This window comes from Zasmidium cellare (genome assembly GCF_010093935.1).
Source record: "Zasmidium cellare ATCC 36951 unplaced genomic scaffold M409scaffold_48, whole genome shotgun sequence".
In the NCBI taxonomy this organism is placed as follows: domain Eukaryota; kingdom Fungi; phylum Ascomycota; class Dothideomycetes; order Mycosphaerellales; family Mycosphaerellaceae; genus Zasmidium; species Zasmidium cellare.
Genome location: NW_022986992.1, coordinates 38,161 through 59,151, shown reverse-complemented (window position 1 = coordinate 59,151; position 20,991 = coordinate 38,161). Strand labels below are relative to the sequence as shown.

General features: G+C 53.2%; 8 protein-coding genes across 8 annotated transcripts; 5 read left to right on the top strand and 3 right to left on the bottom strand.

Annotated features, from left to right (window-relative positions):
- Positions 1–470: 470 nt before the first annotated feature.
- Positions 471–2,351, top strand: M409DRAFT_70401 (uncharacterized protein; the record flags this gene model as incomplete). The annotated part of the gene is made up of 4 exons (XM_033818710.1): positions 471–1,119; positions 1,198–1,289; positions 1,344–2,148; positions 2,209–2,351. The coding sequence occupies 4 exons, from the start codon at positions 471–473 to the stop codon at positions 2,349–2,351; spliced, it is 1,689 nt and encodes a 562-aa protein (XP_033661322.1).
- An 87-nt stretch (positions 2,352–2,438) lies between these two features.
- On the bottom strand, positions 2,439–4,004 carry M409DRAFT_59917 (uncharacterized protein; the record flags this gene model as incomplete). Its single annotated transcript, XM_033814333.1, has 1 exon — positions 2,439–4,004. One exon carries the CDS (start codon positions 4,002–4,004, stop codon positions 2,439–2,441), a length of 1,566 nt encoding a protein of 521 aa, XP_033661321.1.
- A 406-nt stretch (positions 4,005–4,410) lies between these two features.
- M409DRAFT_29055 (uncharacterized protein) lies at positions 4,411–4,869 on the top strand (the record flags this gene model as incomplete). Its single annotated transcript, XM_033809290.1, has 2 exons — positions 4,411–4,708; positions 4,769–4,869. The coding sequence occupies 2 exons, from the start codon at positions 4,411–4,413 to the stop codon at positions 4,867–4,869; spliced, it is 399 nt and encodes a 132-aa protein (XP_033661320.1).
- A 4,513-nt stretch (positions 4,870–9,382) lies between these two features.
- On the bottom strand, positions 9,383–10,234 carry M409DRAFT_59914 (uncharacterized protein; the record flags this gene model as incomplete). The annotated part of the gene is made up of 1 exon (XM_033814332.1): positions 9,383–10,234. One exon carries the CDS (start codon positions 10,232–10,234, stop codon positions 9,383–9,385), a length of 852 nt encoding a protein of 283 aa, XP_033661319.1.
- A 622-nt stretch (positions 10,235–10,856) lies between these two features.
- On the top strand, positions 10,857–12,168 carry M409DRAFT_70397 (uncharacterized protein; the record flags this gene model as incomplete). The annotated part of the gene is made up of 3 exons (XM_033818709.1): positions 10,857–11,420; positions 11,480–11,834; positions 11,885–12,168. 3 exons carry the CDS (start codon positions 10,857–10,859, stop codon positions 12,166–12,168), a joined length of 1,203 nt encoding a protein of 400 aa, XP_033661318.1.
- A 104-nt stretch (positions 12,169–12,272) lies between these two features.
- Positions 12,273–14,285, bottom strand: M409DRAFT_29051 (uncharacterized protein; the record flags this gene model as incomplete). The annotated part of the gene is made up of 1 exon (XM_033809289.1): positions 12,273–14,285. One exon carries the CDS (start codon positions 14,283–14,285, stop codon positions 12,273–12,275), a length of 2,013 nt encoding a protein of 670 aa, XP_033661317.1.
- Positions 14,286–14,785: 500 nt separating this feature from the next.
- Positions 14,786–16,876, top strand: M409DRAFT_70394 (uncharacterized protein; the record flags this gene model as incomplete). The annotated part of the gene is made up of 1 exon (XM_033818708.1): positions 14,786–16,876. The coding sequence occupies one exon, from the start codon at positions 14,786–14,788 to the stop codon at positions 16,874–16,876; it is 2,091 nt and encodes a 696-aa protein (XP_033661316.1).
- A 1,122-nt stretch (positions 16,877–17,998) lies between these two features.
- On the top strand, positions 17,999–19,186 carry M409DRAFT_70393 (uncharacterized protein; the record flags this gene model as incomplete). The annotated part of the gene is made up of 1 exon (XM_033818707.1): positions 17,999–19,186. One exon carries the CDS (start codon positions 17,999–18,001, stop codon positions 19,184–19,186), a length of 1,188 nt encoding a protein of 395 aa, XP_033661315.1.
- Between the last annotated feature and the right edge of the window lie 1,805 nt (positions 19,187–20,991).

The window sequence follows — 20,991 nt, the reverse complement described above, 5'->3', positions numbered from 1 at the left end:
TCCATCCCCAGGGCTGCGGCTTGGCATTGCCTTGCCAGGGGTCCCATCTCTCCATGTGTGGAAAAGACGTTCTCCCTATAGACATTCTGCAATCGAACAGAAGACCTTGATTAAAAATCACGATGGACCTATTCCGCTTGGCATGCAGTCGAGCTAGTTGTATAGGGCAGTATGTGCTTCAGCCGTACGCTTGTTTCGCGGCGCACAGGACGCAAATATTTGAGAATACGATGCAAATGACAAACCACAGCATCAACAGCCAGCAAGGCTCTACACTCTTCACATTTCCTATTTCCCATTTCCAATCATCCATTGGACGCCTGAGCAAAGCGGAATTCATCGACTGACGTTCAATTCCGCGAGATATAGTCCAAACTCTATTTCGACTTCACATCAACGGGCTATATATGTCGTGCAGTCGAGGTTGAAGAAGTCGAAACAAGACTAGCAAACAACAAACAACAAGCAACATGGACTGGAAATCGATCGCGCAAGAACGACAGGACCATCGCAGCAAAACCATCGCAGCTGTCGAACCGCCTGTGCCGGAGATACCCAAAGACCTGCCATCGAATGTCACTGGGATACCTCGAAAACTGCTCCCTGAGGATGTCATAACCATCACAGAAACTGGTCCAGAGATCCTGCTGCAGCAACTCGCTTCACAGAAATTGACCTGCACCGCTGTAACCAAAGCTTTCCTCCAACGAGCCGGGCTTGCCTCAAGATTGACGAACTGTGTCACCGAACTCCTGCCCGATCGAGCACTCAGCAGAGCCAAGTATCTTGACGATTATCTCCATGAACATGGCAAGCCCATCGGACCTCTACACGGCCTTCCCATCAGCGTCAAGGAACACATCGGCATGAAAGGTCTGGATCAGAACGGTGGTTTCATTTCCTGGGTTGGCCGAGTTGCTCCAGACGATGCCATCATTTTGAAACTCTTGTGGAACGCTGGGGCGGTGTTCTATGCCAGGACGACGGAACCGCAGACGTTGATGCATCTTGAGACGTCGAATAATATCTACGGGGTCACGGTCAATCCGTATAATTCGAAGTTGACGAGTGGTGGCAGCAGCGGTGGCGAAGGAGCGCTGCTGGGGATGAAGGGCAGCTGTCTGGGGATGGGCACAGATATCGATAGGAAACATTCGCTCTCCGGATCCTGCTCTACGTGCTGACGTTTTGTTGTAGGTGGATCGATCCGTGTTCCTGCAGCGAACAATGGAGTCTTCGGACTCCGTCCTACATCGTATCGATTGCCTCTGCACGGCATTGTCGCAACAGCAAGTGTCTACACCACTAAACCATCGAAGGGGTTTACTAACGCATATTCTTAGATGGTCGGTGAAGAACTCATCATCCCCGTTGTCGGACCACTAGGACAAAGCCTCGAAGGCATCAAACTCTTCATGAAAAGCATAATCGACCAACAACCATGGCTCTACGACCCATCTCTCGCCCCCTTCCCCTGGAAAGACGCCTCGAAAGCCACCCTCCTCCGCCAAGGTCCAGACGGCCGCCGCAAACTTCACATCGGCCTAATGCCAGACGACGGCATCGTCAAACCCCACCCACCCATCCTACGCGGCATCCAAACCCTCGTCGACAGAATCAAAGACCACCCAGATATCGAAATCATCGACTTTCCACCTTACAAGCACGACGAGGGCTGGCGCATCATCTCGACCCTCTACTTCGCTGACGGTGCCGTCGAAGAGTATGAAGCGATCGATTCGTCTGGCGAACCCTGGCGGCCGTTGAGTAACTGGATCATCAAGGAGAATCCCAACGTCAAGACGTACACGCTCGACCAGAGCTGGAAACTTACACTGGAGCGCGAGGGCTACAAAGCGGCGTACGCGAGTCACTGGAACAGCGTGGGCACAGGCTCGTCTGGAGGACCCGGAAGTCCGGACGCGGGTCAGGTCCAAGATAAGATGGTCGATGTGATCCTTTGTCCGGCTGGTGCTGGAGCCGCGCCACCGCTCGACTGTACGAGGTACTGGTCATACACCAGTCAGTGGAATCTGCTCGACTACCCTGCGGTGGTCTTCCCAACAGGCCTTGCCTGTAGTTCCGAGGACCAAGCCGAGAAGGACTATCCACCGAGAAATGAGCAGGATGCGTATAACCATAAGCTTTGTAAGTTCATACACGTTGCAGCCAAACCCCTCGTGCTCATTAGCTAACAAATTCTATCAGATGACCCAGCCACATACGCCGATGCGCCCATCTCGTTGCAGCTGGTCGGGCGCCGCTATGAAGATGAGAAGGTCATCGAGGCACTCGAGATGATTTTGGATGTTGCCGGATTGCCGAAGATATCGACAGATTCGAAGATTTAGTCACCATAGCAATACCATCGCAGCTCCTTCTCTTTTCGCTTAAGCCATAACTCCTGAACCCCAGCTCAAACACTAGTATATCAGACTCTATTCATCGCCCATAGAGCTCCTATGCGTCCCATTGATAGGCTGCAGGCTAGGCGAGGCCATCTGCTGCTGACTGTCTGCAACGAGGAATGCAAGCTCAAGCGCTTGCTTCTCATTCAGCCGTGGATCGCAGTAAGTGTGGTACGCCTGGCTCAAGTCCTTATCCTGAAGTCCTTCACTTCCACCCGTGCACTCCGTGACAGCATCAGCGGTCAATTCGAGATGTACACCACCAAGGTACGAATCGCATTCGGTATGGATGCGAAGCGCTGCCGAAAGCTCTTCAAATATGTGCTGGAACGATCGAGTCTTGATACCCTCCTCTGTCGAACGAGTGTTGCCGTGCATTGGGTCGCATTGCCACACGACCACATGTCCTGTCTTACGGACTGCTTCAATGTGCTTGGGCAGCATGTCGTTGATCTTGTCCTTGCCATAGCGCGTGATGAGCGTGACTTTGCCGATTTCCTTGCGTGGATTGACGAGGTCTAGGATCTGGACGAGGTCACCTTCTGCAGTAGTTGGTCCAACTTTGATGCCGATCGGGTTCTCGACCCCTCGAGCGTATTCGAGATGTGCATGGTCGACTTGTCTGGTGCGGTCACCTATCCAGATGAAGTGTGCACTGGTGTTGTAGTAGCCGGTGTCTTCTGCAGGAGGGATCTCTGAAGGAACAAAGCCGCCCTTAGCGATGGACGCTCCGTTGGCCTGCGCAAAGCTTCGTCGTATGGGAGGTACATCACGGTTTTTGGGGTGCTTCAGCTTTCTCGTCAGACCCTCTTCGTACGCCAGTAGAAGCGCCTCGTGGCTGGTGAAAAGGTCGACGCTTTGTAGCTGACTGGACGTGTCTGCACCAACGGTCTTCATGAAGCGTAAGCTCCCAGAGATACTCTCGACAATGCCAGTGTACTTTGCCAGCAATGCAGGATCTGTGACATGACCCAAACCCCAGTCCATCGGGTTGTGCAAATCGGCAATTCCGGAAGCAAGCTGTGCACGAACATAGTTCAATGTCGCCGCAGAATGGAAGTAGGCTTGCACAAGTCGATCAGGATCAATCGTACGACCGTCTGGAGGGTAGCCGTTCAGGATGTCGCCTCTGTAACTTGGAATCTCCTTCCCTTCGAAGGTCTCTGTTGGCTTGCTTCTGGGCTTGGCGTACTGACCTGCCATTCGGGCTATGCGGACCAGAGGCTTGTTACCGCCCCAGATGAGAACGAGTGACATCTGAAGAAGTAATCTGATCTTCCCATCGATCGTATCGTCGTGGCAGTAGTCGAAACGCTCTGCACAGTCACCGCCTTGGAGTAGGAAGGCCTTGCCTAGGGCCACATTCTTCAGCGCTCTCCTCAGCGTCCAGATTTCCGTCGAGGTGACGAGCGGTGGTACATGCTTGAGTTTGGCGAGTGCTGTCTCAACCAGAGCATCATCTTCGTAGTTGACAGGTTGTGCTATTGGCTTGCTTCTCCAAGAATCCGGCGTCCAGTTTGCCGTCTTCGTGCCGTTGACGGATGTGATATGGTCCTGAAAGCTAACCTGGCGCTCGACTCCGTGAATAGCCGCCATCGTCTTTGTTTGTGTTTGCGGTGAATTGGTGAATGGGAACGAAGTAGGCGGTCTAAAAAAAAGTCAAGCAGCGGTATGACTCCCCCGAACGCTCCTTTGATGTAACTGGAATGTGCGGGAACACAGTCAACGACAGTGGCGCCAGCTTGCTCGATCAAGTTGCACGGCGAAAAGAAGAAAATACAATGTTATCATCGATATAGAGTTGGTGGGTCGCTCAATAGTGTCGTCTAAAGAAGCAACACGTGCATGTACCTTTCTTTGTCCAGCCTGTACCGCGGTGCGAGCCTCAGGCACCAATTGCCAAGCGCTCCGACTTCACTTCAACATCTCCAGCACTTCCGCTGCAAGATAGCAACTCTCTACTCCTCCAATCGATACCAGATCCTACGTGATCTGCACTCCAATGGCCGAGGAGCCACAGCCATCGAACGTCCAGGAGGGCGCAGACCCGCCAGATGTCCTCCCAGCAAGCAACGAAGATCGAAAAGCAGCGGCGGCTCTCTCGTCTCTGGATGTGAAGGAGGATCAAGATGCGACACCCAATAAGAAGGAGGTTGACTTGAAGGCTTTGGGAGAGGCGATGAAGAATCTTGAGCTCACTCAGGGTACCGGAAAGAAGACTGCATCGAGCGATGCGACCAAGAAGGAAGAAGTACCAAAGAAGCTTGTCAAGGTTGATGCAGCCGATGTCAGCTTGTTGGGTATGTGGATACGGACGATATGAGAGATAAGACGAATGGGCTAATTTGTCTTGACTGTAGTCGATCAATTGGACTTGACCAAGGCGAAGGCTACCGATCTTCTGCGTGCGCATGATGCGGATGCCCTGAGGGCCATGAAGGCTTGGGTCACTGCGTCATGATAGATATGGCTCGTTCCATTTTCAATTGAAGGCCTCCGCGGCCTTACACTTTCGGCCGACCATGTGCCATAAATGGAAAGGCGAATGCGAGTTGGCCAGCCGTGGCATCGTGATGGACATTGGTTGAAGGTAGCCAACCTTCGCGCGTAGGGAGACGCACGCAAGGAAATAAGCCAAGGGCAACTGGAACGGAAGCCATATGTCAAAATCTGTACGATGGCATATACGAGAAGCACTGGTAGCGAGTGCGCGTTATGGACAATGACTGTACGAAACAACAACGAAGGATCCATATCCACAGTCTTGAGCAACGCCTCATCTCAAATCCCATCCATCCGATTCAATCTCAGTCTCAGTCTCAGTTCCAGCTCTCAAGCCCTGCCATTCCAAAAGGTTAACCGCCGGTTCGTTGCCGCTTCCTGCGACTTGAAGTCCAGCTTTCTGACCTTGTTCAACGGCGCAGTTTGCTGCACCAACGAGTTAGGTGCTGCCAAGTACGCAGGAGTCGCCGGCGATCCGTCATCCCCGGAGTTCTCCTTGTCTTCTGGGTTGATCGGTGTCTTATCTTCCTCGGCCGGCGAATCCATCTTCAATGGCGTGCGGCCCAGGGAGCTTCTGCCCAGGCTACTCTGCCGGTTGCGGAAGACGCTACCCTTGACATTGGTCAGGCTCATAGGCTCCATGCTCTTGCGGCGTCTCTTTGCAGTGCGTGGAACATCCTCCACTTCTACAGCATAAGCCTCGTCAGCTTCAGGCATTCGCGTGCCGTGAGCATCGCAGTCCGTGACCCAACGACTGTTGACACAGTGGATCTCTTTGCCGGTACCGTTCTCAACGACCTGCTTGTTGTGGATGCGGAGCCGCTGCAGCGTGTTCGGTGATCCTTCCTTGTACACCACGTGCGTGAGGCGCTCGCTGAAAGTCTTGGTAGTCTTTGCCCCAAGACGCTGGAGTAGAGCAGCGAAAGCTGGCGTTGCACAGTCTCCATCGCTCGTGTACACTTCTACCAAAGCCACAACGCCGCGCAAAGGTGCCGAAGGATGCGGAGTCATGGGCACTTGTCCGGGCGTGAATGCAGGCGCCTTGAGAGGGGTCTTCAACGGAGTTCGCGATCCAGCAGGCGTGGATGCTTTCAGTGCTACCTTTCTTAGCGACGCCTGCTTTTGCGCCGTCGCAGGCCTCTTGGCCGGGCTGTGTGAAGGAGTGCGAAAGCGTGAGGCTGGCACGGCAGTCTTTGCATGTTCCTCATACGTCCTGCCGTATGGTAGGCCAGGGTATCGATCTGCGGTCGATGGCTCTGGTGTTTCAGGTTGTTCAGAGGCTTCTATTGCAGAGTCTTGGCTCAGTTCCTCGTATGTCCGCTTTGATGGTAGACCTGGAAAGCGCTCTCTCGAAGCAGACTTAGTTGCCGTGGCTGCTGGTGACGACACCTTATTGGTAGTCTGAGGTGTCTTCAGGCCGTCTTCGTAATTGTCGCGGGGAGGCATTGCCGGAAAGCACTCCTTGGGTGTGGAACGAGCGGTGGTATTGGTTGCTAAAGGAGATGCAACAACAGTACCAAGCTCATATGTGTTTCGGGAAGGCAGTTCTGGGAACCGTTCTTGGTTCGACGACAGTTGAACCTCTGGGACACTCGTAGCTGGAGTTCTGGCAAAGAGGGTCCTCGACATCGGTGTTTTGGCAAATGGAGTGCTGTTCTTTGCTGCAGATTGCCAGGCAAGTGGCACGCTCGTTCCTGGCGTCTTAGCAAGGGGCGTTTTGCTTGCACGTGGAGTCTGTTGAGTGCTCATGGGTTTGGCAGCACTCCTCAGTCTATGTGCGGTAGTCGGTCTCGAGATCATAGGCGTCCTTGTAATCAGCGAGGCCCTCGATGGAGTGGCAATGCTTGCAATAGCAGTACCATCAGAAGTATTTGGCCGAACGCCTTCTTTGAAGAGAGTGCCTGGGTACAGTTTTGCCGGGAGCGACTTACGCCTAGACGAAATCGTTGGCATCGCATACCGCGGAGTGCTGGATGCAAGCGGCTGCTGCAGGTCATTCAATGCGATGTCAAGCTCCGACAGACCTCTCGCTGGGGTCAAAGGAGTACTTGACAAGACTTCCTGATCTCCAGTACAAGGCTGTGTAGCCTCTGCCGTGTCATCGTCGAAGACCTCGTTGTCGAGCACGTCATCAACTGGTACGACATCGGCAGGCGCGGGAGACATTTGGCCTTGCACATCGCGAGCATCGTCAAGCTGATGCTGTTCCGCGTCTTCACCGCCGTAGCTGCTCCAAGCCTTGCTGATCCGCCTCGACTCTGCTAATGACTTGACGTCAATGAAGTCGCTCAGGTTCACAGTGGCGTCCAACGATTCGCGGCCCATGCTTGCCCGCTCTTGCACAGAAACATTTGCGGACGTGGTTACTTCCTGTTGAGCACCAGCAACAGCATCGGTCTCTTCCTGAGAAATGGGAGCAAACTCATTGGCAAGGCTCAGTCGATCGTTGTGTTCCACTTCCGGTAGGCTACGGGACAAGGTGATGTCGGCGTCGAAGTTGAATGGAATGGTCACATCCTGGCGAATATTCTCCCAGACCAAAGTTTCCGGCTTTGGTGTAGTGGTCGGCATCTCATCAACCTGCATCTGATCGTCGAAGTCGGGAGCATCCTCCAGGGTGACTGCCGATCGAGTCACAATGACACTCTCGTTCGAGTCGAACGACGCCTCCATTGCCGATGCTGGTCCAGAGTCCAACTCGTCATCAGGTACGATTATCGTCTCTTCTAGATCAAGTATCTCTGCGCTTTCCTCATCTTCCATCACAGCATCGTCGTCCCCAATAGATTGATCGTGTGCTGCATGTGAGGCTTCTGCCGATTCGAGCTCTTGTGCAGCGTCTTCTTCTGCCATGTCTTGCAAACTCGCATCTGATTCGACATCCTCACTCTCCGTGTTGGCTGGTATCTGTGCACTCTCATCTACCACCGAAGGAGTTTGTTCGTCCAAGGAATCGTCTACTTCTAGATCCAATGGCTGAAGTCTTGGGAAGACCATTGCTCGGTCTCGAGCTCTAGCCACTGTTGTTGGTCCCATGTCTGCGTGAGGGACATTTGGCTGGCGGTATGGCTTCGTGGTCTGTGGGGTACCCTGCTGCGTACTAAGCACAGCAAATCGTCGTACAGGAGTCTTTGAGGGGACACCGAGGTCAAGTGCTCGGCTGGTTTTCTGTGTACCGAATCGTGGACTGGATCGCTTCATGGGCGTCTTAGGGCCACAGAGCTCATCTTGGGACGTGTTGTTGGTATGATCACCTTCTTCGTCCTCGTCGTCCTCATCCTGCTCTTCTTCGCTCGCCTCGACCACCTCATCCTCCGTACCATCGAAGCTCTGACCAACCCCATCAGAAGGTGTGGTTGGCCTTGACGACGCTGGTGTTTCATCATCAACCAGCAAAGGCTTCTGAATTTGCTTGTTTTCAACTTTGCTCTTTGAAATCTTGCTCTGCTTACTCTTGACGGCGACCTCATCTTCTGGCTCTTCATTTGCTGTATTTGACTCTATAACGTCCGCATTCTCGTCAGACACAGCCCTCTTTCTAGTAGTCGGTCTACTGGGTGCCGCTGGAGCCTTTGCTTTTGGAGCAAGCTGAGTCTTCTTCGCCGGGGCTTTGGAGACTTGAGTGATCTTCTTCGGCGAGAGTGGAGGTGCTCTCTCCTTGGCTGCGGTTGCGCGAGTTGCACGAGTGGCTCGCGTGCCCTTGGTTGGCGCAGGTACAGGTGGCGGAAGATCAGGCTTCTCGCTCTTTGTCGTCTTCGCCTTCACAGTAGTCGCACTTGAGGTAGCCTTTGTTGTCCGAGTGGTCTGTTTCGCGGGCTCATCGTCTTTCTTTGCACGTGTCGCGGCTCGTTTCGTCGGCTCCGGCTTCGCGGCGGGTGCTCGTCGGGCAGCTTTTGGTGGAGGCTCTGCTACTTGGATCTCGTCTTCTTCATCGTCGGCTTCCAACTGTTCGGGCTCTGGCTCGGCCTTCTTGGAACGTGTGGTTTTGGCTTTGGTCGCGGCCGGCGCGGCCTTTGCAGTCGTCTTGCGAACTGGCTTCTTCCGCAGTGTCGACTCCTTCTTCTCATCTGCACCCGTGGTTCGGGTGCCTCCTCGTGTTGATACCATTTCGTCGGGTGTAGGCAGTGATTAATGGGAGTAGTTCGAAGACCAGCGCGCCTTGAGGGGGAGGTCCTCTGATGGTAAACTACTGGTTGCTATGGAGACCGAGCCGCGCCGCTAGTCTCGACATGCCCTCAGCTCCAAATGCGGCAACACTTTGACAGAAGTCCAGATTGTATCATGATGCCAGAAGAGAGGCACTTCTTTGCAAAATGGTGTCCTCGAACCCAGCATGTCTCATCTACAGTCCTAATTCTTTTCTAGGTCGATAGCCCTTTACTGTCTTTACTTCATCTACAGTGTCTCCAATCCAGAGTAAAGTATGGTCTTTGGAAAGCAAGAACATTATCGATTAACGCACAAATGCTATCTTACTCATGGTCATCAAGCAGACTTCCATTCGGTGCAGCGCCAACTGGTTGCCTACCTGGCAGATGTACGAGCCAGAGGTACGCTCCTGTAAACAACCCCCCACCAATGACATTTCCCAAAGTGAGTGGGACCAAGACCTTCCAAATAAAGCCACCAACACTCAACGGCGCCCCCAATATCATGGCCGTACTAACCAAGTACATGTACTCCACGGTATGCGGGAATCTTGCCACCGTGGAAATGAAGAACGGGAAATGCAAACATAGCGCTCTCGAGATGCCATCCTGATTTTGTGTGCCGAGAAACATAGCGACGGTGACCAGCCACCCACAGAAAACAGCCCTCAACATGATGATGTGGAATTGCTGCTCGATGATATCCTCAGTAACTTGACTGATTACAGCAGAGCGCCAGGGTTCCTGATAGAGAGCTTCCGTGGCCTTGGTCGACATCAAACTGAAAAACAACGTTCCCAGCAAATTTCCAACCCAGGAGGCAACGATGGTGAAAACATACTGGGTGACTCTTCCTTTACGTTGTAGAGCTGTGAGGGTGAACCACATAGGGTATCCAGTGAAAAGTTCCGCGCCGACGAAGTACACCATGACCAGACCAACCGGAAACGCAGCCCCTTGGAGCAGACGTTGAATGCCGGGATTGTTCTCTTCCTGGATTCCTGCGAAGCCAGCTCCGACAAGGACGGCAAGCAGACCGCCTGCTGAGAGCAGAGGAGCTCCGTATATGTTTTGGACGAAGGTTATGAATATTGGTTCTGAGAGGTGTTCCACACCATTGCGGGAGACTGCCTGTGCTGCTTCGTGGGGCGGTAAACTTCCCGTCGACGGCGCCATATTATCTTCGAATCTTGTTGTAATGTGATAGTCGCTGTATGGTGGATGACTCTTGCAAGTCCGGAATCTTTATGAGGGAAGACTTCCAAGAGTTCTAGCAACGACTGAGCTCTTAGCAAAACCGGCAGCGTCTCAATGGTGGAAGGCAGGAAGGAGATGATATTGCAGCGCATATAGCAAAGTACATGTACATATTGAGTGGGAATCGAAGAGCTGGTCATATGACGTCTCAATGAAACAATAATCAGTCACCTGATTCTTCATGTTTGTTCTCTCGTACCTCTAGGGTGGAGGTGGTTATGTCACCGATCTGAGAGCCTCACCACCTGCGGAGGAACGGCAACTCTCTATCTACACGCGGCTGGCGAAAAGCATTGAGGGACATACCCCGTCACGCGCCATTTAGTGCCAATGCTATGTACCTAGGTAAAGTACCGAAGCTTGCGTGATAGATGTCATGAACGCCATATGGGTATCGTATGATCTGTCCCCATTATTTCCCCACGCCTGGCCTCTCGTAGGCGATATCTATCTCTGGGTTCAGCTCTCATCTGTTATCAGATCCTACGTTCACCTCGTGAGGTTTGAGTCCTTCGAAGGGAACTGGGACTGGTCGGGCAGAATGGCGACTTCAAACGAGCATGACCTCAAATGCCTGACGATAGAAGAGCTCGAACGCCATGCTCACGACCTCATGGACAAGCAGACCAGGGACTACTACAACGAAGGGGCCGATTCAGGATCAACACTGAGAGAAAATATGACGGCCTACGAAAAATACCGAATACGACCGCGAGTGCTGCGAGATGTCTCAGCAGTCGACACCACTGTCAACATCTTCGGCCACAAAAACAGTGTTCCACTCGGCGTAGCTCCCACTGCGATGCAATGCCTTGCTCATTCCGATGGAGAGATTGGTACCGCCAACGCCTGTAAGAAAGCTGGCATTGTGATGGGTCTGTCGAGCTTTGCGACGAAGTCGCTGGAAGATGTTGCGGACGCCAGTGAGGAGAACCCCAATGTACTGCAATTGTATCTTTTCGAGGACAAGGAGCATAGCCGGAAGTTGATTCAACGTGCTAAGAAGGCTGGGTTCAAGGCTGTCTTCTTGACTGTTGATACACCGTTTCTTGGAAGAAGGAATCTGGAGATCCGAAATCAGTTCAAGCTCCCGCCTCATTTCAAAGTAAGTGGCTTTCTTGAACATTACGAAATGCGACTTGCTCCATGCTCACGCTTGATCAGGTGGCAAACTTCGCCGATGAAAACACCGGTCCCTCAGAAGACAGCAACGGCAGACCGCCCCTGAAACGACGGTCCAGCCAAGCAGGCTATCACGATGGCGAGAAATGGGTGTCACCAACCGGACCCGTAACTTTCCACAGCCATGCCGCCAATCCAACCCTCACCTGGGAGAAAGATATCGACTGGCTCAAGTCAGAATGTCAGCCCGAAATGCAGGTCTGGGTGAAAGGCATCGCAACCGGAGACGATGCAATCCTGGCTTTACATCATGGTGTCGATGGTATCGTGGTTTCGAATCATGGAGGAAGGCAACTCAATGGCGCGCTCGCGACGCTTGATGCTTTACCCGAGATAGGTGCGTGTCGTCACACATTGAGGTGAATCTCCTTTGCTAATGTGCAATAGTGGCGGCTGTCGGCGGCAAGATTCCCATCCACGTCGACGGTGGCATTAGACACGGCACCGACGTCTTCAAGGCACTGGCTCTCGGCGCAGACTTCGTCTGGATCGGCAGGCCTGTGTTGTGGGGCCTCGCGTACAAAGGTCAGACGGGTGTGGAACTGGCATTGAAACTGATCAGCGACGAGATCAGGCTTTGCATGGCTCTGGCAGGAACGGTGAAAGTGTCAGACATCACCAAGGAGTATCTTGTCAAGATTGATAAGAGTGGATTTGTTTCTCGACTCTGAATGTCTATGGGGTATCATTTGTACAGCACGTGTGCGATCATCAGGGCATCGGGATATTCGATAACCAGCGTTTCAGTCATCCAAGCCATTCGCAGTCTTGGCGTTCAAGAGAAGAAAGACTTCTTGTCCCTCTTCTTGCTCTCCCCGCCAATTCTACTTGCACCTGCGTCATTCATAGGTCGCCCCCGTTTCCTCTTCGCTGTGCTCGCCTGCATAAGTGGATGGAGCACAGCCTCTGGAGGCGTCGCCTCCTTGACAATCTCTTTTATCGTTTGACGAGACAGACATCCGTCAATATGGGCATTGAAGCTTCTCTCGTCTGCCACTTGTGGGATGCTGCAGATTGGACATGGCCACTGTTCGGGTGGTTTACTTTCCGTTTCCTCAAGCTTGGCTTCTTCTTCCAGTAGCGACCGCCAGGCAAACCCGTTCGCATACCTTTGATAGTCAGGCTTTATTCCACTCGGATTATCTGAAGGCTCATCGGATGGCCTTTCTCTTTCATATTCTTGTGAGAGCTGCTCCAAAGCTGCCATGTCATCTTCTCGTTCTTGGCGAGCAGCGTCCTCAAACTCCATGTCAGGCCACCTTTGCCACCCATCTTCATCGACCTCCACATCTGTCCTCTCGTTCGTTGTAAGGGTTGCAGACTGCTTCGGTGTCTGACGAGATCGTCCAAAGAAGTCGACGTCACCCTTCTTCGTGGAGACCAAGTGTGTACATCGCAATCCCATGAGCCGCAACTTCATATCCGGCATCTCCTTCTCAAGCTTCGCCAGCATTGGCAAGCTGAAATGGTATAGATCGTCCGCGGTGTGAACGGCCTTTGCCGGTTGGACTTGTCGCGTGAAGACCTCGTACGTGTGCAGCTTGACCTTCAACACCAATGTCCGCCCCTTGAACTCCGTCCGCTGCAGATCTTTCTCCAACTCTTCGGCAGTCCACCTGAGCTTTTGCCGCATCTCTTTCGAATCAGCCATATCGTGGAACGTGGATTCAGTCCCGACACTTTTCCGCTCAAACTCCTCCGCCGGTCTGATGTCTGTCCGACCCAGGCCAAGGTATACTCCCATGAGGAACTCGAAAGTCTTGTCGCCAAACAAACGGTTGAGTAAGTGTCTGTGAGGGTAGATGTCCCCGCAAGTCTTGATGCCAATAGCATCCAGCTCCCGCTCCAGAACACGTCCAATGCCGTTGACTTTGCGGGTCGGCAAATCACGCATGAAGTTGAGGATCGATGTACGGTCTGAACTCAGTCGAAACTGTCCATTAGGCTTGTTCTTGTTGCTGCAGATCTTTGCGACTTTCGCATTGGCTGCGATGCCAGCAGAGATGGTGATCTTGGCTTCCTGGAATACTTGAGCTCTCATTTGGCTTACAGCATCTTCGGGCTCCATGTCATGATCTTTGCAGTACTGAGTGATGTTGAGGTATGCTTCGTCGATACTGGCCGATTCGAATCGTGAGTCGTACTGCGTCAAGACAGCGCGGACTTCCTTGGCTTTTGCAGTATACTTGTCGAAGTTGAGAGGTATGTGAATGAGGTTTGGACACAGCTTGTCGGCGACAAAGCCTGCCATACCACTACGACATCCAAATTTGCGGGCGATATAGTTACACGTGGTAAGGACGCCCTTGCCCACCGCGAACGGCAATTCCTTCAGCTCTGGGCGGTCCAGCTCCTCTACAGCGGCATAGAACGCATCGCAGTCTACGTGTACGACGACCTGGGATAGATCTCTGCCGTATTCAAGCTCGGTGATGTAGTCATCCGCCTTTTTGATATCGTTCTTCAGACCACCTTGGGCATGGATGCGCTCCAGTTCGCGTTTCTTGGCCAGAATCTGGTTGATCTTCCGTGTAAGGCCCTTATCTTTCACCTCCTCGTTGTTGAAGTATTTGCTCCCTTTCGACGCCTCATATATGATCTCGCTGATCTTTCTCTGATCGACTCCATCTTGACCAGACTTCGCCAACGAAGGTCCCAGAAGATGGTACTTCAAGCTATGATGCTGAGAAGACTCTGGAGCACCATCCGGTGGTTCGCTTGCTACCACATGTTCTTCCTCTCTAGGCGGAACGTTGCTCTCCTCGCCCTCTGCGTCGGCATCGGTCATCGTGACATGGCGGATGTTGGAGGTGTATTTCGTTGATGGATGCTATGGGAGGACGCGACGGAGGCGCGAGGCGCGCCGATTGACTTCCGTGACGTCGATCAAACGCTATCTGCGGGCCGAAGCGCGCGTGCAACAAGCATACTCCCTGCAAATCGAGTGTACCCGGAGACAAGACGACAACAACAACTCTCTGCCCAGTGCACTCGCGACCACTGGCTCACCCATATTGCCGCCAATTTGCGACCGCGTCCTTGAATCTCCTCCGACCCACCGCTTCGTACAAGCCCCGCTGTTGCAGAGAGCGCATTCGACTGAGTACAGCCCGGAAGAGACACTCCCGAACCCTTTCACATGTCAACAATTTCACTGGGAGCTCGACAAGAGCATCGGCGGTGAGGTAACGACAACGACGCCGCACGCGAGGTGGCGGCGCTCCCAGCCTGCGCAACGTTGGACGGAGTGCAGATGCGGCTTCAACGACGGTGACGGTGACATCCGCAATGTCGACGGACCGCAACACCAACCGCCCACTGAAGCCCTCCCTTGCTTCGACCAGGACTGCAAGAACACCGCTGGCCCCGCGCATTGCTGGCAATGCCACCGCTACTCCCACCGCCGCAAGGCCCACTGCGCCTAGATTGCCTACCAGCAGAAACCCCGCAGTGTCACCACGACTAAAGCAACAAGACGAGACATCGCCAAAGGCAGTGGGGGGAACGCTCAGCGCGACACCGCGTGCGTATGGAAGAGGCTCCAGGGACGGTGGGCAGGGCTCGCCAGGCCAGGGTGAATCACTGAACGAGACGAGGGGACGAGGCACCCTTGGACCTAAAGAGACATTATCGAGTCGAAGCAGCGCTGTCAGTGGAGTCGGTCAAGGACTGAATGCAATGCGAAGCACGTCGCGGCCAGGCAGACCGAAGAGCACTGTTGGTGACAACTTGGCCAAGTCACCACCATTGATACGATCTCCTGGGTATTCAGACTTGAACAGCACGGCGAAGGAGAGCATTGAGAGCCGCTTCTTTCATGCAAGCGATGTACAGAAGCATGAGCCAGCTCCGAAGCAGCCAGAGCCGAAGAAGGTACCGACATTTTTCTATGCAGATGGCAAAGAGGATGCACCAACCGGACCGCCGCCAAAGGCCCCATCGCCCGTTCTATCAGCAGTGTCTGAGAAACGATCTTCGAACCCTTGGATGAGGCCGGAGACAGCGTCACATCCGTCGAAAAGCCCACCGATGTTGTCGCCCTCTCTTGCTGCTGCTTCTACCGCCACACCATTCTTTGCTGCGCCAACAACACCACAGTCACAACTTCGTTCCCCCTCTCCGAGTCGAGAAAGCATTCACTTATCATACCGCAAAGGGGCATCTCAAATCTTCGGCACTCGCCCCTCTCCATCGAGCACCTCACCCGCAAACGTGGCAACACACTCTGGACCAGAACAACAACGGCCAAGCATCGCTGCGTTGCACCGCAAATCCACCAGTCTCTCATCGATCGAATCTGGCAATTCCCAACAGGCGCGGAGGCGATCGGCCACTTCAGCAGAGAATGCCCATGCCAATTCACCACTCACTCATGAGATCAAAACCCCTGTTGTACCTCGGCTTACCAGTCCGCCTGTCGACCTGCCTTCAATCGATACGTCTCTGGCATCGCCAGCACTTGTCGGGTCTCCACAGGGTGCGCTAAGTCCGACAAAGCATGCGTCCGAGTTGGCCGCCGAAGCAAGGCGAGAGAGAAAGCTTCTTGACTTGGAGATCTCGAATAGTTCGCTACTGGCGATCAACGCGAGTCTGGAGCGGGAGGTGCGTAGACAGAAGGCTGAGCTGAAACGCTTCAGACGACTGTCCCGTGCTGGACGCTTGTCTATGCCAAGAAATGAGCTTCCAGGTCGTACGTCCGAAGGCCTGAGTACATTGGGGGAAGAACCTGCCGAGAATGACGACGACGATGATATGATGGCTGCTGGCCTGGTTGATGATGCTGACGACTTGAGCGACTCTGAAGACGGTAGCTTGTTGAGCGGTGGTGAGCCTCATTCACCGGGCTCTCAGACGAACAAGGAGCAGGACCGGTTGGCGAAAGATGAGAAACGTCTTCGAGTTGATCTCGCAAAACATAAGGAACTTCTTGTACAAAGCCAGGCCATGAACCAAAGCATCAAACGATGCATGTATGCGACCGAAGAGATGCTGAGGGAAGGCAAGGCGGCTCTGCAGTATAACGTGCGCGTGTCGGACGTCAAATTGGGTGGCCGCATTCTCTCAGGAAACGACGAGGAAGAAGAAATCGAAGTCGATGACAATGTCACCGATGATGGCATGGAGACCGCAAAGGGTTTTATTGATGTCTGGCGAGGCATTCGGACGAACGTTGAAGGCTCTGAAGGTTCTGGCGATCGCGACTCTGGCATTGAAGTGGATAAACCGCTAAGCCATGTCTCAGCTCGATTTTCGAATGTGACAAGCACATCGCATGATTCTGGAAGACCGCCAGGATCGACAACTCAATCTATCAGCAATGAATCGACGGATCATGTCGGCACGGACATCGACTTAGACTTGCCACCTGGAGCTTCATAGAATGAGGCGTCTGCGAAGGCGAGGACATTCCCATTGCCAAAATTTCGGCGACCAAAGGACTGCCGCATGCGAGGAAATTTGAGGAGTGAATACTAGATATTGCGCAGCTGGGCGTCACCATGGATGGAATTGATCGTTCCCAAAGGCTTGCATAGGCAAGTTTGGCTCTCTGGAATTCGCCTTGAGATCCCGACGCAGATCTGGAATCAGGGGCGTTGCAACGTTGCAGGAGTACGAACCACCACGAGACTCGACTGGATGCAGGTTCCAGGAATTTTGGCAGCTGCATTGATCATGATGTTTTAGAGGAACGGCCGAGAGAGAGAGAAGAGATACCCAGCTGCTGTTGACGCACGCTCGCGTCTTGCTTTTGTTTGAGATATGTAAACAGCACTAACCGCAAGATACCCCATTTCGTTTGTTCGGGCATAGCGCTTGCCAGTGTGTACTGGTTTGATGATGGGCAGGCTAAATTCCGATTGCTTGCTGGTTGAGGAGAACTACATGGCGTTTTGTGCGGCGGTGATACTGGGATACCCAACTCGTTGGAGCTGCGATTTTAGATGATATAGTGTTTTGAGAGACGAGGAGAACCTTCTCACAATTCCACTCCTATTGATGTGTCAACGAAGCTCTCTTCGAGAAACTTTCGATCATTCCATATCGCAATATTCTCTGGGTTGAGTACTACCAAGCACTTCTCATTCGACGATGAAAGATGTTTCACTGTGCCCACGCCTCAAAAGGAAGGGGCAACTGTTGAAGTCGGACAGCCGAGAAAGGAAAGTAGAAGTGCCGATCACTTCTTTCGACATTTCGTCCTTCACATCTTTCAGCTTCTCATACAATCCGATGGTCGAAGCGCTCAACTAGCACCACAGCTCTCAAAAGGTAAGGAAGACCACATCCCCATCCATTTTCAGTCTACGCTGGAATCCGCAGGATCGTCTTGCATATCGTCAAGCTTTCAGCAATTCCTTCCTTTGGTCCCAGTCTTCTTCCGTACCGACTTCAAACTCCAATTCTGATGACCGCGAATGCAGGGCTTGCAGAACACATCGAGCAGCTTCCGCTCAGTTCTTTCATCTCATTATCTATGCCACCCTCCGTGGATCCGCCACGATGAACCTCTCCGCCTTCACCACCCGGACCAAACTCCCCTCCCACCGGAACTGGTACATCACCCTAACGGCACCCATAGTCGGGTGCCTAGCCGCGCGCCTCCTCACCAAACTCATCTCCGCAGCCTCATACACCGGCGTGCCTCACCGACCCAAAATCTACCATGCCCCAACCCAAGACCTCCTGACGTCGAGGGAAGACGACATCCCCTACCCACCGGACGCTCTTCCAGGAGGTCGGGATGTCTCGACGCCTTTTGGGAAGACCAGAGTCTACGAGTGGGGAGCGGAGAGTGGAAGGAAGATCTTGTTCGTCCATGGGATTTCGACGCCTTGTGTTGTGTTTGCTCGGCTGGCGGAGCGGCTGGTGGATAGGGGTCACAGAGTGATGCTGTTCGATCTTTTCGGGAGGGGGTACTCTGATGCTCCTGATCCGAGTGTCTATCGTCAGGACATTGGGCTCTTCAGCGCGCAGATCTTCGCGGTGCTTTCCTCTTCGAAAGTGAACTGGATGGAGGGGTTCACGATGGCTGGGTATTCCTTAGGGGGAGGGATTTCGGCAGACTTCTGCTCGTACTATCCCGATCTGGTGGAGAGTCTGGTCCTGATATGTCCTGGTGGCGTCACGCGGCCTTTCAAAATCAGTGCTGTGAGCAAGCTCATGTATAACGACTTATTCCCGGATTGGGTGGTGAACTGGTGGATGGGGAGGACGTTGAAAGCCGCGAGCGAGGTCAAACACGCAGTGGCTGAGGAGATATCGGATGACCATCGAGCCCACGCTGAGAATAGTTCTTTCCCTATCTTTGAGAATGGGTCGAAGGCCTCTGCTGCGACGGTCGTGGCGTGGCAGGTCACTGCACATCCAGGGTTTGTTCCTTCGTTTGTTAGTTCTGTCAAGTATGCACCGATCCATGACGGGCATCATCGATGGAGGATCATCGGTGAGAGGTGCGATGAGAAGCGGAAGATTAGCCAAACTCGAGGCTTGAAGGAGGGCAAGATGCTCTTGCTTTTGGGCCAGCAGGATGTAGTCATCTCTTCCACGGAAACGGCTGAAGATGCTGCGTCTGTTCTTGGCGAGGGCAACGTGTGTACGAGGATATTACAAGGAGGTCATGATCTGCCGACTGTCAATAGCGACGAATGCGTTCAGGTTATGACGGACTTCTGGGCGGGACTGATTTGAGGAGAGCCTTATGAGAGGTGGTTTCGTTCAGCGTTCTAGCGAGTACTGCATATAGGAGAGGTATAGAGACAGAAGATAGAGATTAGAGGCTTCTTTTACTTACGCTGCCTTTCCTGTGATGATCCAGGTTGGCGAAGGACTGGTCAGCAGTACGACCAGGACCCTTGTGTTCGAGGTCAGGTCAACTGCATCGCACATTTCGGTATCACAAGTGTCCGAAGACCGCCGCACGAGAGTGATTGAGTGCCGTTGCGATGGCGAGAAGGATATAAATACAAGGCCATGGTCTGTCAATTCCTCCCTTTGAGACATCACAAAATGTAAGAACACGCGAATGCGGCAAAAGGGTACCTACCTCGAACATTCACTTGATGTTAGGGTTGGCCAAGACGATCCAGCCACCGCATTTTCCGCGAGATGCCTGTCAGGCCCGTTTCATACAGCAAGTCGTCGGTAAGTGTTTCGTTTAGTGAGGTCGCCATCGATACATTGCCTTCCGTTGAATGATCATGCTCCAGGAGATTGCAAGGTCGTTTCTTGATTTCACAAACCGATCCTGAAGGAGCTGAGTTTGCGTTGGTTCCGGCACAAGTACCTTCCGATGAGACAGCCTGAAGATGACATGTCTGAAGACATGCCCAAGTCCAACATGTATTCGCTGTCCAAGAGGGAGGCAAAAGTGCTGCGCTAGCCGAGAGTGTAGATGAGGTGCAGTACATGATGTATTTCTGGTCCATCTTGGAACACACGTATCAAGATGTTGATGTCATCTTAGCCGGCAAGATGGTGTCAAAGGACACCGAAAAGGTGGTTCTGGTATAGATTTACATCACCTGCGGTACTGAAGACGATTTAGAAACGCATACCAGTCGGGTTGTCGTGGCTAGAGGGTGCAGTGGTCGAAACGGTGGCTGAAACGCTCAGACATGAGTAGTGTTCGCGTCTCTAGATGTAGATGTACTTCTTCACACTCTCGCAAAAGGTATGGGGCCACGGTGCGGCATAGCACGGCAGTGGCAAAATTAATTCATCCCTGGAATGGCATACCAGGCATAGCTGGCTACAGCCAGGGCAGCAGGAGAGGTCGGTGTGTCGATAAGGTAGGTGTTGTGACAATGGTTCCGAGTATCTCACAAGTTGAGGTCATCGCCTTGATAGACTTTTGGCCTGAGTAATGCGGACGATGTTGAACCGACCAAGTATGCCCAAGGGCTGTAATCAGATATGCATGGGGAGCAATAGCTGAGATCAGTAGACCGACCGCCACCAACACATCCTGTGCCAGAAGTGGGCAAAGCATTGCTTGACAGACCACATGTTCACCGGACGGTCCATATCTTCGTGCCTTGAGTCGTGTTACCGTTAGGTACAATGAATCATGGCCAGGTGGAGGTCTCAGTCAGATGCTCCGGCATTGGCAGTTGGTGCTTGGGAGCTATGGCATAACTTTGATGCGTGAGTTCAATAGCTCGAGTCCTCGAACCTGTTCCTGCGAAGTCGCGGCGAAAGGGTGGAGCGGTGATGGGGAGGGTTCCTCGACGGAAGGCCTCGCTGATACGAGAGGATCAACCCTGCTCCACCTCTGAGCGGTATCTCTGGTCTGGCCTGACGACGCGCTGAGGTGAGGTCGCGGCGCGTGAGAGATGAGTGGCCTAACGTCAGAGGGGTCGGTGGATGCACGCCCCAGTTGCCCTGCGCCAGCCGCTGTCTCGCCTGAGCTGCAGCAGCAGCCAGCTCGCGGCGAATTCGTACACAGAGTATCGAGCAACGTACCTATAGGAGTGTGCCACTGCCAAACGCCGGCA